Here is a 16,589-nt window from a genome sequence, read left to right on the forward strand (position 1 = left end):
CACATGCTCCTTCCTTTATCCTTATGAGAACCTGACTTCTGGAAACACAGTTTTAGTATTTATGTCTTTGCAATTAATACCGATGGCCCTACAGGAGACAGCTGGGCGGGGTGATACTGACTGAAAGACATTGGTAAAGAACCCCATTATTCTACACTAATTGAACAGCAGAGCCAGGATGACTCACACCAACAAAGAGGCCAATCCCGCAACCTTCAAAATGGGGGCCCACATGCAAGAGGGTTCAAGATGCTCCATGGAATTCATAAATATTAAATGTCTACTTAAAATAACCAGTTCCCTAGACACACAAAAAAGGATCGCTAATTATAAAAGTTTGACGTAAGATTTTTCACTACTGGCTAATACTGGGCTTCTCCGGAGTTTCTGAATATCTGAAAGAAAAATGAGGGCTTCACCAAGCAGGAGGGATCAACGGACCCACCAGGCAGTAATTTAATTCTGCAATATACTGGGTAAGTGGGTCTTCCAATATTCTGTAATGTTTTCAAAACTAACATTTGATTTTATGTATTTCTGCAAGGAAATCATGATTTGACACTAAAAACCAAGGCTAAATGCACAAATAAACAGTACAGACATGGCAAAATTGACCCTTCTATTCCTAGACTATATTCATTAAAGTTGAGAGATAAAATTTTATGTTGATTTAACCAACTGTAACAAAAAGTTAAGATAAAGAAGTCAAGATACCATAAATCTTGATGGACGCAGACTGCCACATCTTTCTCCAGCGGTGGGTTCCAGCTGCTGCCTCTTGATTATGTACCAAAATGAGCTGCCTCGGCTCATCCAAAGTTGTGTAAGGGCAGAGGACTGGGGAGCTCACACCTCAAACCTCCCAGTGAGCCAGGGAAATGTAATATCCGAGAACAGGGGACTGGAAGCTGAGGGAAGGGACGGTGAAGGTGGGCGTCCCCCACTTCTTTTTCAGCCCATATCCCCCTCTCAGCCTGGAAGAACCTGCCCTACAGGAGGGAACACCACCCTGCGGAGCTGCGGCTGTGCACTGCAGAGAAGATACAACTCCCAGGAGTCCCTGGGGCACAGCTTTTCCATGTGTGGTCCACATTGCATGCTGGGAGCAATCTGAAGGGCAAACGCCTTCTTTTTCAAAAGAAAAAAAAATTGATGGCATAAAATATATAAAACTTCAAAGTGGAAAGATAAAACTTATTGAGTGAGAAAAAAACACCGACAAATGTTATGAAATACAGCTAAAAGAAAATGCGGCCCTGGTGGTGCAGTGGTTAAGAGCTTGGCTACTAACAAAAAGGTCAGCAGTTTGAATTCACCAGCCAATCTTTGGAAATCCTACGGGGTAGTTTTCTGTCCTACAGGGTTGCTATGAGTCAGAATCGAGTATAGGCAATGGGTATTGCTCAAAGAGTACTAAGAGAATTCTTTCTCACTTAAATCTTTATTCCTGAAAAGGATTATAAATTCACTCCCTGTAAGTCCACTTTACGGATGAGGCACTGATAAAGAAAAGGCAATACCACGTTGTAAAATAGGGCCACTGGTAGCAGCGCCAGAACCTGTCTAGCTTCAGGGTGGATAATGCAAATCAAGATGAGCCCACGGCTGACTCCTGTGAGGTGGAGGTCAGACATATGTCCACTCTCCAACCTTTTTACCACTTCTGACACCAGCTGTCCCTCCCATTGCACTCTCTACTTCTCTGCTGGGTTGTACAATTTGTTGCAATGGCCACACACAACTCACAGACCATACTTACAGTTATTTATTAAGAAACAGGATACAACTCGGGATCAGGGTCAACAGGCTACAACTCAGGATCCGAGTCAGGAAGCGTGCATGCAAAGTTTCCTCTCTTCGGTGCAGGGCAGCTCTCTCAGCTCCTCTGGAACATGCAGGCCTCCTCTTGGCCCTGTCGTCTGTCATCATTGACTCCGGCTGCTGAGCCCCTTCTGGACCTCACACTGCCTTCAGCGTGACAGCCCTTGACCTGTGTTACAGTTCTCTTAGAAGGTTCCCAGAGTCCTCTCTCTGCTTCTCTTTTCTCTCTTCTTTCTCCCTCCTGTTTCTTTCTGTCTGTGAAACCTCTGTGAGGTTGGCTGCTTATATACACAACTCCTTGTCAATTTCAAGACATAGTCCCTCCCACCAGGGCCACAACTGACCGATCCCTTCTCGGTAGGCCACAGACACGTTATCTGCATAGTCTACTGACCAATCACTGCAAGATGCATACCAATCACAGGACAGCCTACAGGCGAGGATCAGACAAAAAGTATCAAACCACAAGTTTTTTACAGCTTACCCAGGAAATGTCAATCAACCAGGACAAAAGGAAGGAATCCTCTGGGGTGGAAAACTAGAGCAATGCTAATTCCACAGGGCTTAGGGGAAAAAATTCTCAAGCTGCTTTTCCCACAAAACCAAGGCAAAAGTAGCCACATAAAGGAACTCATTTCACCATACTCATGTATAAAGATTTTCTCCTGGTGTGAATTTTCTAGAGCATGATACATGATTTACTTTTTAAGGCTTTCTCACCTTACATTAACAGTGTTCCTCTCTGGTGTGCGTTCTCACATGCTATGTTAAAGAGGAAAAAGGGAAGGCTTTCCCACATTACTTACGTTCACAGTTTCTCCGCAGTATGCATTGTCAAATGTCCTTTAAGGTGTGACAGTTGACTAAAGGCTCTCCCAGATTGCTTACATTCATAGGGTGTCTCTCCAGTGCACACTCTATGTTTTGTTAAAGATGAGGGACCTTGAAAGCTCTTCCACATTCTTTACATTCACTGGGTTTCTCACCAGTCAGCATTTTCACATGTACTAGAAGCAATGACAACTAAATGTTTTCCCACTTGACATAAATTCACAGGGTTTTGTCCAGTGTATATTCTCAGATGTCCATACCATGGACTGCCATAAGAACAAACAAATCTGCCTTGGAAAAAGTACAACCAGAATGCTCCTTAAAAGCAAGGATGGTGAGACTTCATCTCACATGCTCTTGACATGTTATCAGGAGGGACCAGCCCCTGGAGAAGGACATCATGTTTGGTAAAGTAGAGGGTCAGCAAAAAAGAGAAAGACCCTCGGGAGATGGACTGACACAGTGGCTGCAACAATGGGCTCAAGCATAATGATTGTAAGGATGGTGCAGGACCAGGCAGTGTTTTGTTCTGTTGTACATAGGGTCACTATGAGTCGGAACCGACTCAACAGCACCTAACAACAACATATTGTCCTATGTCTTCAAAAACATGAATGTTAACTGAAAGCTTTCCCACACTGCTTACATTCGCAGAGTTCCTCTCCAGTGTGGGTTCTCAAAAGTTTTAAAAAGTAAGGCTTTCACTTACTGCTTACAATCATAGGATTTCTCTCAGAGATTCGAACTGTTCCCTTCCATTTCGAACATCTGCTGAGAATTTTTAAAAAGTTCCTAGGTTTTATGGATTGAATTGTGTCCCCCCAAAATATGTGTTGTAAACCATATCCTCCGTATCTGATCACATAAAAGAGCTGAACAGATTTCAAAGGGCAGCTTGGGAAGACAAAATAAAGTGTAGTAACGAAATGTGCAAAGACCCAGAGTTAGAAAACCAAAAAGGAGGAACACGTTTGGCATTTCTCAAGCTGAAAGAACTGCAGAAAAAATTCAATCCTTGAGTTACAGTAGTGAAGGATTCTATGGGCAAAATGTTGAATGATGCAGGAAGCCACCAAAAGAAGATGGGAAGAATACATAAGAGGTACTATGCCAAAACAACTGGCTGGTCCTCAACCATTTCAGGAGGTAGTATAAGATCAAAAACCGACGGTACTGAAGGAAGAAGTCCAAGCTGCACTGAAGGTATTGGCAAAAAACAAGACTCCAGGAATTGATGGAATAGCAATTGAGGTGTTTCAACAAACGAGTGCAACGCTGGAAGCACTCATTCATCTATGCCAAGAAAGCTGGAAGATGGCTACCTAGCCAACCAACTGGACAATATCCATATTCGTGCCGTTTTCAAAGACAGGTGATTCAAAAGAATGCAGAAATTATCAAACAATACCATTAATATCACACTTAAGTAAAACTTTGCTGAAGATAATCCAAAAGCAGTTGCAGCAGTACATCGACAGGGAACTGCCAGAAATTCAAGCCAGATTCAGAAAAGGACGTTGGAGAAGGGGTATCATTGCTGATGTCAGGTGGGTCTTGGCTGAAAACTCAGAATACCACAAAGATGTCTACCTGTATTTTATTGACTATGCAAAGGCATTCGACTGTGTGGATAACAAATTATGGATAACATTGTAAAGAATGAGAACTCCAGAAGACTTAACTGTACTCATCAGGAACCTGTACATAGATCAAGAGGCAGTCGTTCGAACAGAAGAAGGGAATACTACATGGTTTAAAATCAAGAAAGGTGTGTGTCAGGGTTGTATCCTTTCATCATACTTACTCAATCTGTATGCTGGGCAAATAATCCGAGAAGCTGAACTTATGCAGAAAAACACAGCATCAGGACTGGAGGAAGACTCATGAACAACCTGCATTATGCAGATGATACAACCTTGCTTGGTGAAAGTGAAGAGGACTTGAAGCACTTATTGATGAAGATCAAACACCACAGCCTTCAGTATGGATTATACCTCAACATAAAGAAAACAAAAATTCTTGAAACTATAAAAAAAAATCATCGTAAACAGAGAAAATATTGAAGTTATCAAGAATTTCATATTACTGGGATCCATAATCCACACCCACGGAAACAGCAATAAAGAAATCAAATGACGTATCGCATTGTGCAAATATGCTGCAAAAGACCTCTTTAAACCTAAAAAGCAAGGTGTCACTTTGAGGACTAAGGTGTGCCTGACCCAAGCCATAGTATTTTCAATCGCCTCATATGCATGTGAAAGCTTGACAGTGAACAAGAAAGACTGAAGAAGAACTGATGCCTTTGAATTACGGTGTTGGTGAAGGACACTCAATGTACCATAGACTGCAAAAGAACAAACAGATCTGTCTTGGAAGAAGTACAGCCAGAATGCTCCTTGTGAGGACGGCAAGACTTCATCTCACGTACTTTGGACATGTTGTCAGAAGGGATCAGTCCCTGGAGAAGGACATTATGCTTGGTAAAGCAGAGGGTCAGCAAAAAAGGGAAACACTCTCAATGAGGTGGACTGACAGTGGCTACAACAATGGGCTCCAACATAGCAACGATTGTGGGCATGGCGCAGGACCAGGCAGTGTTTCAATTCTATTGTACACAGGGTTGCTATGAGTCTGAACCAGCTTGATGGCACCTAACAACAAGTATCTGTGGTTATAATCTCATTTAGGAATGGGTTCTCTTTGTTATGTTAATGAGGCAGATATTAGTGTAGGGTGTGTCTTTAGTCAATCTCTTTTGAGATATAAAAGAAACAAGCAAGAGGGAGGAGCAGAGATGGGGGAAGAGTGATGCCAAGCCACATGAAGATTACTTAGGAGTAGACGCTCAGAAGAAACAAGAGCCTTCCTCCAGATTCAAGAGAGGAAAAGCCTTCCCCTAGAGCCAACACCCTGAATTTGGACATCTAGCCTCCTAACAGAAAATAAATTTCTCTTTGTTAAAGTCATCCACTTGTGGTATTTCTGTTTTAGCAGCAGTAGATAACTAAGACACTAGGCAATGCTAATACTGCTGGTTGGGACCAATTCTGAGAACCGCTAGCAGAGCAGGTGTTCTCAAAATTCATTATACATAAGAATCACCTGGGGATCTTGTTAAAACGTAGATTCTGATTCAGTATATCTGGGGTGGAAATGCAAATTCTCAGCAGGGGTTCAAACTGGAATGAACTGGTTGGAAACCGTGGTTTCTCTCCACTGTGTAATCTCATATGTTGTTGTAATGATGAGGAAAGTAGAAAGACTTTGCCACATTGTTTACATTCATGAGTTTTCTCTTCCCTGTGCAATCGTTTATGTGTTCGTAAAGATGAGGACCACTTGAAGGTTTTCCCACATTCCTTACATTCAAAGGGTTTCTCTTTACTATGAGTTCTTTCATGTCTTTGAAAGTAATCGCTATCACTGAAGGCTTTCCCACAATGCTTACATTCGTATGGTTTTTCTCCAGTATGCGTTCTCATATGTCTTTGAAGGTGTGTCGGATGAATGAAAGCTTTCCCACACTGCTTACAATCATAGCTTTTCTCTCCACTGTGCAATCTCATATGATTTTGTAAAGATGGGGCACACAGGAAGACTTTGCCACATTGCTTACACTCATAGGGTTTCCCTCCATAGTGCATTCTCATATGTACTGGTAAAGATGAGTGACACTTGAAGGTTTTCCCACATTCCTTACATTCATAGGGTTTCTCTGTAGTATGGGTCCTTTCATGTCTTAAAAAGGAATGGAGATAAATGAAGGTTCTACCGCATAATTTACATGCGTAAGGTCTTTCTCCACTGTGGCTTTTCACATGCGTTCTTAGGTCTGATGGAAAACGAAAGGATTTCCCACACTCCCGACACTGAAACGGTTTGTATCCAGTGTGATTTGCGACGTGCCTCTTAAGGGAGGTATGATGTATGAAGATTTTCCCACACTCACTGCATCTGTATGGATTGGCTCCAGTAGGAGTTTTCTTGTACATACTAATATTTGGAATCTGGCTGAAAGTTTCTCCACATCGATTACGTTTATTACCTTCACAGAGTTTCTCAACCACATGATTTCTGTTAAAATAGGGAAGTACATTATTTATAGTATATTAGTGATTTATATATTATATGTTAACAATGGACTCAAGCATAGCAACAATTGTGAGGATGGTGCAGGACGGGGCAGTGTTTCATACTGTCGTATACAGAGGCACTAAGAGTTGGAACTGACTCAATGGTACCTAACAATGATTTATTAATATTTACTAATAAATATCAGGATTCCATTTTAGTCAGTTAATAATGTCAGCAAAAAAATGTAGGTTTTTGGGCCTATTTGATAGTTAGTGGCATAAACTAAATGCTCTGAAAGAGGACATAAGCACAGCTATTAATAAAATAATGTTTCTTATACATGGGGTTTCCTTACAACTATTTCCAACTGATTATATGGTTCAAACCCTCAATGTATAAGTCAAATTAATGAAAACTTTTTTGTGAAAAATTTCTTGTGAATGAATACAAATGCAGCTAGGCCTATGTGGGGTTTTTGCTTGTTCATTCACTGCTCTAATTTCAAGAAATACTAAGATTCTCTCCTGGGAAAATGCTTTCTCTTATAAGCACAACTCACCTCAGATAGTTCCCAAGGTTTCTGTGCTGACCTTCAGTGCTGTGGCCTTCCCAAATTTTTCCTAAAATGGAGGCCAAAGAATCCATTCTTGTAAACCTTAGTATTTTATGTTCCTTAGATATTCTGTCCCCATAAATATCCTGTAGAGAAACTGACCCAACGTCCTTAAATTGAGTCTCATCATCTGAAACAAAAAAAGTGAACAAAATCTTACAAGGAAGAAGGGATCTGTTAATAAAAAAAGAGGCTGAGGAGCTTAGCTGTTTCAGGGCTTTATCATCAACAGCCCTCAAGGGCCAAAAGACAAAGCAATTTCATAGACTTGGTAAAATCCTCACGATGGTTCAAACATCTCCAAGCCTGAAAAAATGAGCCATGAAACCTATATCCACACTGATGGCACTAAGGCTTTACTACAATAAGGGAACTTCAGGTCTTTTCGCAAAGGAAGAAAAACTCCATTTAGTAGATTCTCAAGGTCATGGGGAAACTACTCAACTCTAGCACCATGACAACAGTGATCATGTCTGTCTCATTGACCAGCATATTCCTCTCTCTACACTTCAAGTCTTAGAACAGGCCTTATGAGCTAGAAGTACTTGTTCTCTAAGTAACTAAGTGTAGGAGTAATATCATCCTTACCTAGTGAGGCCAGGTTCCTGAAGGTTTCCAGCATCACATCTCTGTAGAGCTTCCTCTGAGCAGGATCCAGCAAAGCCCACTCCTCCAGAGTGAAGTCCACGGCCACATCCTCAAAGACCACAGACTCCTGAAACATATGACGTGTGTGTGCAGGAGGATGGGTAAAGCTGACAGCACTGGAGGACTGGCCTCAATTCGCATGCAGTTCAAGCAAGATTCTGCGGTTTCCCACCAACTACTGTACAAATCAGTCCCCAGAGCTCTTACTCTCTGTCCACACTCAGGCGTAGATTAAGCAGCACTACTAACACTGTGACCACTTGAAATCATACTCCTCTCTATCAGAAGGGGTCCAGGTACACCGAAAAAGACAAGCTTAATACTACAGACATGAAACAACTTTTTCCACTTTAAGATCACCGACTCTGTGCTAAAAAAATATTTCATCTCCTTCCCCACTGCTCAGCACATCACTCAGCACTACACCAAGCAAAAGGTCTGAGGTCTGGTAGCATCAGATCTCGCCTAACTTCAGGAGGGCGGGTGATAATCAGCATCAGCCCAAAGGTGATTCCTACAGAGCGGAGGTCAGACATACCTTCACTCTCCAATCTTTTCACCAATTCTGACACCAGCCACCCTCCCCACAGCATTCTCTACTTATCGCCTGGGTCCAGTAATTTGTTGCAATGGGTACACACATACTCACAGTTACGGGGTTTATTAAGGAAGTAACAGGTTACAACTTGGGATCAGCTCAGGAAGCACAGAGGCAGGGTCTGGAAGGCTGCCCCAAGTGAAGAGCACATCTCTCCTCCCTTCTTTAGTGCAGGGCAGCTCCCTCTTGGCATGCACACCTGCTCAGGACAGGCCTCCTCTCAGCCACGCACTCCCCCTTTCAGCCATGCACGCCACTGGTGTGTATGTCTCTCTGCCTCTCTCTCTTTCTCGGGTCTCTGGTTGTCTTCAGTGTTACAGCCCTCGACCTGCATTTCAACACTTTTAGCTCCACTGGCAAGCCTTCTGTCTGAAGACACTCAGCTGTTTCTCTCCCTCTGCTTCTTCTCTCTTCTTTGCTCACCTCTATGCGATTCGCTCCTTATATAGGCAAGTGGCTCAATCCAATTGGGTGGATTTTCAAGCCATTATTTACATAATAACTGATTAATCCCCTTGCTCTACTGAACTGACCAATCCCCTCACTAGACCACAAGTGCCTCCATCTATCTGCATAATAACTAACATTTTCTGCTGGCAGGGACTGGCTTCTTCCCCCAAAGAACTAGGGCAACTATAAGAACCCCGATAGTCTGGGAAAAAAAATCTCCCAAGCTGTTTCCTCTTTTTTTCTCTTTCACAGAACCAAGGCAAAAGGCCATATAAAGGAACCCATTTCACCAAAAAGTCAAACCTAGATGAAATTTTAAAGAATAAAAACACTTTGAGGAACCAGGAGCTATTCCTCTCACCAAACATGAAAGGCCACGTGGCCTGAGGAAACCCATCTTGCAACAAGGGCCGGCTAGTATAGCATCTTCAAAACCTGGCCACTGGAAGCAGACAGGTCCAATTGGCCGAGTGAAAATATTCTTTTCCGGCAGTATTAATCTTATTTGTATAATCATTATTGCAGGCTCAGTGAGTTCTGTGTGGCCTTTGCAATGAATTATCAAACAGCAGAAGTAGACAGTGCCATGGGGAGAATGGCTGGTGCCAGAAACGGTTAAAAAAAAAAAAAAAAAGGTTGGAGAGCGAAGGTATGTGTGACCTCCACCTCACAGGAATCAGCTTTGTGCTAATGGTGGTCCTCCGCCCCCACCCCCGAATGTAGATGAGGTATGATGCAACCGCATCTCAGTATCAACCAACTTACTTCCATAAGGAGACAGAGGAAATACTGCCGTGCAAGAAGTGGGATCCTAGAATTCACCTACTCAGCGGAGCAGCAGCAGGAAAGGAAAACCTGTGGCCTTGGCGCACAGCGACGTGCGCTCCCCGGGTCAGCCTGAACTGCCCAGGCTACAGCCATCTGCGGCCTTGGCACACGGCGACGTGCGCTCCCCGGGTCAGCCTGACCTGCCCAGGCTACAGCCATCTGCGGCCTTGGCGCACAGCGACGTGCGCTCCCCGGGTCAGCCTGACCTGCCCAGGCTACAGCCATCTGTGGGGTTCTTCCACAAACGACGCTGGAACCACTGGGCTTCCACATGTGAAAAAACAGGAATCTAGACACAGAGCTTACATCCTTCATAAAATTAACTAAAAATGGATGGCAGACCTAAATGTAAGGGGCAATATTATACAATTTACGGAAGATAACATACGAGAAAATCTAGGTGACCTTGGGTTTGGTGATGACTTTGTAGATACACCATAAGCATCATCCACATAAGGAAACCATGACAAGTTATACTTCGTTAAAATTAAAAACTGTTCTGTAAAGGACACTGCTGAGAGGATGAAATGGCAAGTCAGGCTGGGAGAAAATAATCTGCAAAACACACTCCGATAAAGGATCTGTTTCCAAAATACACTTAAAACTCAATAAAAAAGCCAATAACTCAATTCCAAAATGGGCAAATGAGCACAGATACTCCACCAAAGATACACGGGTACCAGATACGTGAATAAGGGCTGTCCCCAGGTTACGAACTTCCACCTTACAGACAACTTGTACTTGCCCTGTAACGTTATGTGAATTTGTCCTCCCTCTGAAACAATTCAACCAACCAACTCATACGTGAAACAAATTCTTCATCACAATCGCCTTCACGTGCTACACATGCAGCTTTTAAATCACTGAAAAGGCTTTGTCCCCCAAAAACATGCGTCAACTTGGCTAGGCCATGATTCCCAGTATTGTGTGGCTGTCCACCATTTTGTCATCTGATGTGATTTTCCTAAGTGATGTAAATCCTACCTTTATGATGTTAATGAGTTGGATTAGCAGCAGTTACACTGACAAGTCTGCAAGATCAGATTGTGTCTTAATCCAAAAATCTCTTTTGAGATATAAAAGAGAGAAGCCAGCAGAGGGACAGGGGGACCTCATACCATCAAGAAAGCAGTGCTGGGAGCAGAGCGTGTCCTTTGGACCTGAGGTTCCTGCGCGGAGAAGCTCCTAGACCTAGGGAAGACTGATAAAAAGGACCTTCCTCCAGAACTGACAGAGAGAGAAAGCCGTCCCCTGGAGCTGGCACCCTGAATTTGGACTTCTAGCCTACTAGACTGTGAAAGAATAAATTTCTCTTTGTTAAAGCCATTCACTAGTGATATTGCAGCACTAAATGACTAAGACAGGCTTACGAGCCTTTTCTTGCACTAAAGTAAGGCTAAATCAGAGCTGTCTGCACCTGTTCTGACTCACCTACAAACTCTTCAAGGCACGCTTAGGAACAGATCTCATTTGTAACCTCGCGACTGCCTGTACAAGTATCATGCACAGATAAGAAGATATGAAAAAATGTTCAACATCTATTTCATTAGAGACCTGCTACTTAAAACAACAATGGGAAACCACGACACACTTACTACCATGGCTGAAGTCCAAGCCACTGACAACACGAAATGCTCTTGAGGATGTGGAGTCACCGGAACTCTAAGATGTTGCTGGTAGGAATGCAAAATGGTACGGCCACTTTGGAAGACAATCTGGCAGTTTCTTACAAAGCTACACACAGACTGACCACACAATCCAGGTATTTACCCAAATGAACTGAAAAGGTGGGTGCAAAGAAACACCTGGACTCGAAGGTTTATAACCACCTTTCTTCCTAATTACCAAAAATTGGAAGCAACTAAGATGTCCAATAGGTAAATGGATAAACAAACTGTGGTATATCCATAACACGGAGTATTACTTAGTGATAAAATGAGATGACAAAAGACATGGAGGAAACTTAAATGCATACTGTTAAGTAAAGGAAGCCAGTCTGAAAAAACTACACGCTGTATGATTCTAGGAAAATCTGGTGGCGTGGTGGTTAAGAGCTACGGCTGCTAACCAAAAGGCTGGCAGTTTGAATCCACCAGGCACTCCTTGGAAACTCTATGGGGGTAGTTCTACTCTGTCCTACAGGGTTGCTAGGAGTCGGAATCGACTCGACAGCAACGGGTTTGAATTTTTTTAATATGATTCTAACTGGATGACGTTCTGGGAAAGGCAGAGTTATGGAGATGGTAAAAAGGTCAGTGGTTGCCAGGGATTAAGAGGAGAGGGATGACTAGGTGGAGCACAGAGGAATTGTAGGGCAATGAAGCTATTCTGTACAATGCTGAATTGGTGGACACATGGCATTAAGCATTTGTCAAAATTCACAGACGTGGAAAACTCAGAGCGAGAACTCTAATGTAAGCTATGAATTTTAGTTAAACAGCTGATCCCTAACGGTTCATCCACTGTAACAAACATACCTCAATGGGGTAAAACATGTAAATAATAAGAGGAACAGCGTGCAGGGAAGAAGGACAGATACATGGAAACTCTCTGTACTTTCTGCACAATTTCTCTGTTAACTACAAACTTGTCTAAAAAATAAAATCTAGTAAAAAAAAGTTACTGGATAATATCAAAGAAGAATGAAATAAATGGAAAAATGGCACAAGTTCTTAGAAAAAGAGAACTCATTGCAACCAAGATGTCGGCGCCCTCTAAAGAGAACTATGGTCTTAATAAAGCTCCATTAAAAAACAGTTAAATGGGGAAAAGACAGTCTTTTTAACAAGTGGTGCTGGTATAACTGGATATCCATCTGCAAAAAAAATGAAACAAGACCCATATCTCACTCCACGCACAAAAACGAACTCAAAATGGATCAAAGACCTAAATATAAAATCTAAAATGATAAAGATCATGGAAGAAAAAATAGGGACAACGTTAGGACCCCTAATACACGGCATAAACAGTATAGAAAACATTATAAAGAACGCAGAAGAAAAACTAGGTAACTGGGAGCTCCTAAAAATCAAACACTTATGCTCATCCAAAGACTTCACCAAAGGAGTAAAAAGACTACCTACAGACTGCGAAAAAGTTTTTAGCTATGACATTTCCAATCAGCACCTGATTTCTAAAATCTACATGATACTGCAAAAACTCAACTGCAAAAAGACAAATAACCCAATTAAAAAATGGGCAAAAGATATGAATAGACACTTCACTAAAGAAGATATTCAGGTGGCTAACAGATATATGAGGAAATGTTCACGATCATTAACCATTAGAGAGATGCAGATCAAAACTACAATGAGATTTCATCTCACTCCAACCAGGCTGGCATTAATCCAAAAAACACAAAATAATAAATGTTGGAGAGGCTGTAGAGAGACTGGAACACTTCTACACTGCTGGTGGGAATGTCAAATGGTACAATCACTTTGGAAATCGATTTGGCACTTCCTTAAAAAGTTAGAAATAGCACTACCATACGATCCAGCAATCCCACTACTTGGAATATATTCTAGAGAAATAAGAGCATTTACATGAACAGATATATGCACACCCATGTTTACTGCAGCACTGTTTACAACAGTAAAAAGATGGAAGCAAGCAAGGTGCCCATTAATGGACGAATGGATAAATAAATTATGGTATATTCACATAATGGAATACTATGCATCGATAAAGAACAGTGAGAAATCTGGGAAACATTTTCATAACATGGAGGAGCCTGGAAGGCATTATGCTGAGTGAAATTAATCAGTTACAAAATGACAAACATTGTATAAGACCACTATTGTAAGAACTTGAGAAATAGTTCAAATTGAGAAGAAAACATTCTTTTGTGGTTGGGAGAGGGGTACTCACTAATTAGATAGTAGATAAGAACTACTTTAGGTGAAGGGAAAGACAGCACACAGTACAGGGGAGGTCAGCACAACTGGACTAAACCAAAAGCAAAGAAGTTTCCTGAATAAACTGAATGCTTCGAAGGCCAGCGTAGCAGGGGCAGGGGTCTGGGGACCATGGGGGACACCTAAGTCAATTGGCATAATAAAATCTATTAACAAAACATTCTGCATCCCACTTTGAAGAGTGGCGTCTGGGGTCTTAAACGCTAGCAAGCAGCCACCTAAGATGCATCAATTGGTCTCAACCCACCTGGATCAAACGAGAATGAAGAACACCAAAGACACAAGGTGATTACAAGCCCAAGAGACAGAAAGGCCCACATGAACCAGCAACTACATCATCCCGAGACCAGAACAACTAGATGGTGCCTGGCTACAACCAATGACTGCCCTGACACGGAACACAACAGAGAACCCCTGGGGGAGCAGGAGAGCAGTGGGATGCAGACCCCAAATTCTCATAAGACCAGAATTAATGGTCTGACTGAGACTGGAAGGACCCCGGTGGTCATGGCCCCCAGACCTTCTGTTGCCCCGGGACAGTAACCATTCCCGAAGCCAACTCTTCTGACATGGATTGGACTGGACAATGGGTTGGAGAGGGATGCTGGTGAGGAGTGAGCTTCTTGGATCAGGTGGACACTTGAGACTATGTTGGCATCTCCTGCCTGGAGGGGAGATGAGAGGGTGGAGGAGGGGGTTAGAAGCTGGTGAAAAGGTCACGAAAAGAGAGTGGAGGGAAAGAGCGGGCTGTCTCATTAGGGGGACAGTAACTGGGAGTGTGTAGCAAGGTCTACATGGGTTTTCGTGAGAGAGACTGACTTGATTTGTAAACTTTCGCTTAAAGCACAATAAAAATTATTTTAAAAAAAAACAACTCCATTAAGTTCTTAAAAGCAGGCTTTTTTTTGGATCTTAGGAAACACTGAAAACTTAATAGGAAAAATAAATGTCCAAGAATAACCACAGTGGTCTGAAGAACAGGTGGAGGTTATCTAACACACCACAAGGATTTTAAAACTGCAGTAATCAACACACTGCAGTATCAGCGCAGGAATCCACAACCAGATCATGGAAACAACGGTCCAGCTGCCCCTGTATATGGAAACCTCATGCAAATCTTTTTTTAAAATCTTTGAATGCTTTCTTAATTTTAAACAAATAAATACACATTTTACTTTTTAAAAGTTTTAAATTTTAATTGGAAATGAGTTCACTAATTAGGGAACCCAAATCTAATTATCTACACACTAAGCTTTATAAAGGTACAAACCCACTTTAGACCACCACGGAGATTTTAAAAGAGACAAACTCAGCGACTGAAGAACTCAGCAAGACCACTCAAACGCAATGTTTACGTACAAAGGGGGCAGTAAAAGTGTAAGGCACCTTTTAGCACTCAATAAGAAAACACACAAGTATCTACCCATTCCCTTCAAAAACTAAAGATGGTAGTTTATTATTATTGCCACAATAACAAGATGTTCCGTGAACAAGCCTAGGTGCTGCAAATCTCATGTCACGGTATTCAGCATTACTGGCAAAAATCGGGACAAGAGGAAAAAGGCCGTCTGCTATTACTGAAAAGAAAAAAAAAAACACAACCTAAGAAACTTAGGACACTTGTTCCGGGGATATAAAAGGTGAGCAGGAATTTCTAATAAATGGAATGCAAGACGGGAACACTGTAGTGTCTTTCCTGAAATTCGCGTGTTTCTCGCCCTTTGCAGGCATTTTAACCCATCTTTCAAGCTCTGTTAATTTAGGGTACGGGCCATGCAGACCGAGTCGGACCCTCCCCCGGGGCCTGTCGGGCCGCGGGGCCCACTGCCCGGGGCCAGGCCGCCGCTCGTGGGCACAGACAGGACCCGGAGCGGGCGGGGAGCCCGGGGTCGCGCGCGCGGCCGCCGCCAGCGGCGCTGAACCGGCCCCTCCCCTCGCCCGAGTCTCGGACACCCGGCCCCGCGCTCACCATCTCTCAGCCCCGTTTCCGGGGAAGCCCGGAGTCCTGCCTGCAGCCCGGCGGCCAGTGCACGGGACAGAGCGACGGGACGCGGCCTCGGACGCCCGGGGCCGCGCGGGGCCTGGGAGGCGCGTTCGCGCTGCGGTCGCGCGCGGCATGACGTCACGTGCGTTTACGGAGCCACGCCCCGGCCTCAGAGCCTCTGATTGGACAGTGCTCCGACCCCGCCCCGAGGGCTCTGATTGGACAGTCCTTCAGTTGGCCCAGCCCCTGGATGGTTGAGTGACAGGAGAGCGGACGACTCGTGACTGAGTAGGACAGGCTTCCTCCCGGCCCCGCCCCCGGGACGTCCGCCTTGGACGCCTGCGTTCTGGCCCCGCGCGGACACGGCGTCTCCCCGCAGCCACCTCCATGTCCTCCCGACGCGGGGACACAGGTGCGCGCAGGCACTCCGCCTCGGCTTCAGGAGACCACTCCTCGTCCAGAGCAGGAGGGGCGCCCAGGCGGGGCGGGGATCGGGGGGCCTGGTGTCTCTGGGGTCACTAAAAATTGACATCAACATGGATGAACTTTCAGGGAAAACGCTTTTTCTACTTTGTGCTTGGAATCTTTTTTTTTTTAATTCATTAAAACAGGTGAATTTCTAGTTTGCTTGTGTAAAACACTGAGTTTCTCCCATTTTATGTATGATCAGGATGTTTCCTGTCAATATCCCTTCTCCATGTGGATTCTTCTGCCTCCCAGCAGTTCTCCTGTCCACAGTCACGGTGCCCGGGACCCCACTTCCCAGGCTCCTGCGCTCAGAGATGTGGAGAATCCACGCCAGCCCCCGCTCTCATCCTCAGA

The 16,589-nt window shown here is 43.7% G+C and overlaps 1 protein-coding gene across 4 annotated transcripts; it reads right to left on the bottom strand.

Annotated features, from left to right (window-relative positions):
- Nucleotides 1-1,742: 1,742 nt before the first annotated feature.
- On the bottom strand, nt 1,743-15,863 carry LOC100674764 (zinc finger protein 14-like). 4 transcript variants are annotated; one of them, XR_010321165.1, is made up of 5 exons: nt 15,753-15,863; nt 7,931-8,057; nt 7,289-7,472; nt 2,628-6,729; nt 1,743-1,990 (listed from the first exon to the last, which is right to left on the bottom strand). XR_010321165.1 is itself a non-coding variant. In XM_023540963.2 (4 exons), the coding sequence occupies exons 1-4, from the start codon at nt 15,753-15,755 to the stop codon at nt 5,754-5,756; spliced, it is 1,167 nt and encodes a 388-aa protein (XP_023396731.1). In that variant the 5' UTR covers nt 15,756-15,863; the 3' UTR covers nt 1,743-5,753. The 4 variants fall into 4 exon arrangements, 2 of the variants coding, with proteins under 2 accessions (XP_023396731.1, XP_023396730.1); XR_010321164.1 differs by having other exon boundaries at nt 1,743-2,251; XM_023540963.2 differs by having other exon boundaries at nt 1,743-6,729; nt 7,289-7,349.
- Nucleotides 15,864-16,589: the final 726 nt, after the last annotated feature.

Source organism: Loxodonta africana, chromosome 3 (assembly GCF_030014295.1).
Source record: "Loxodonta africana isolate mLoxAfr1 chromosome 3, mLoxAfr1.hap2, whole genome shotgun sequence".
In the NCBI taxonomy this organism is placed as follows: Eukaryota; Metazoa; Chordata; class Mammalia; order Proboscidea; family Elephantidae; genus Loxodonta; species Loxodonta africana.

Bases quoted from the DNA above. Each gene is read 5' to 3' on its own strand.
- LOC100674764 (XM_023540962.2), bottom strand. The intron at 7,473-7,930 runs GTAAGGATGATA...TTTTTGTTTCAG, and splicing joins CAGGAACCTGGCCTCACTAG to ATGATGAGACTCAATTTAAG. The intron at 6,730-7,288 runs GTGAGTTGTGCT...CTATTTTAACAG, and splicing joins AACCTTGGGAACTATCTGAG to AAATCATGTGGTTGAGAAAC.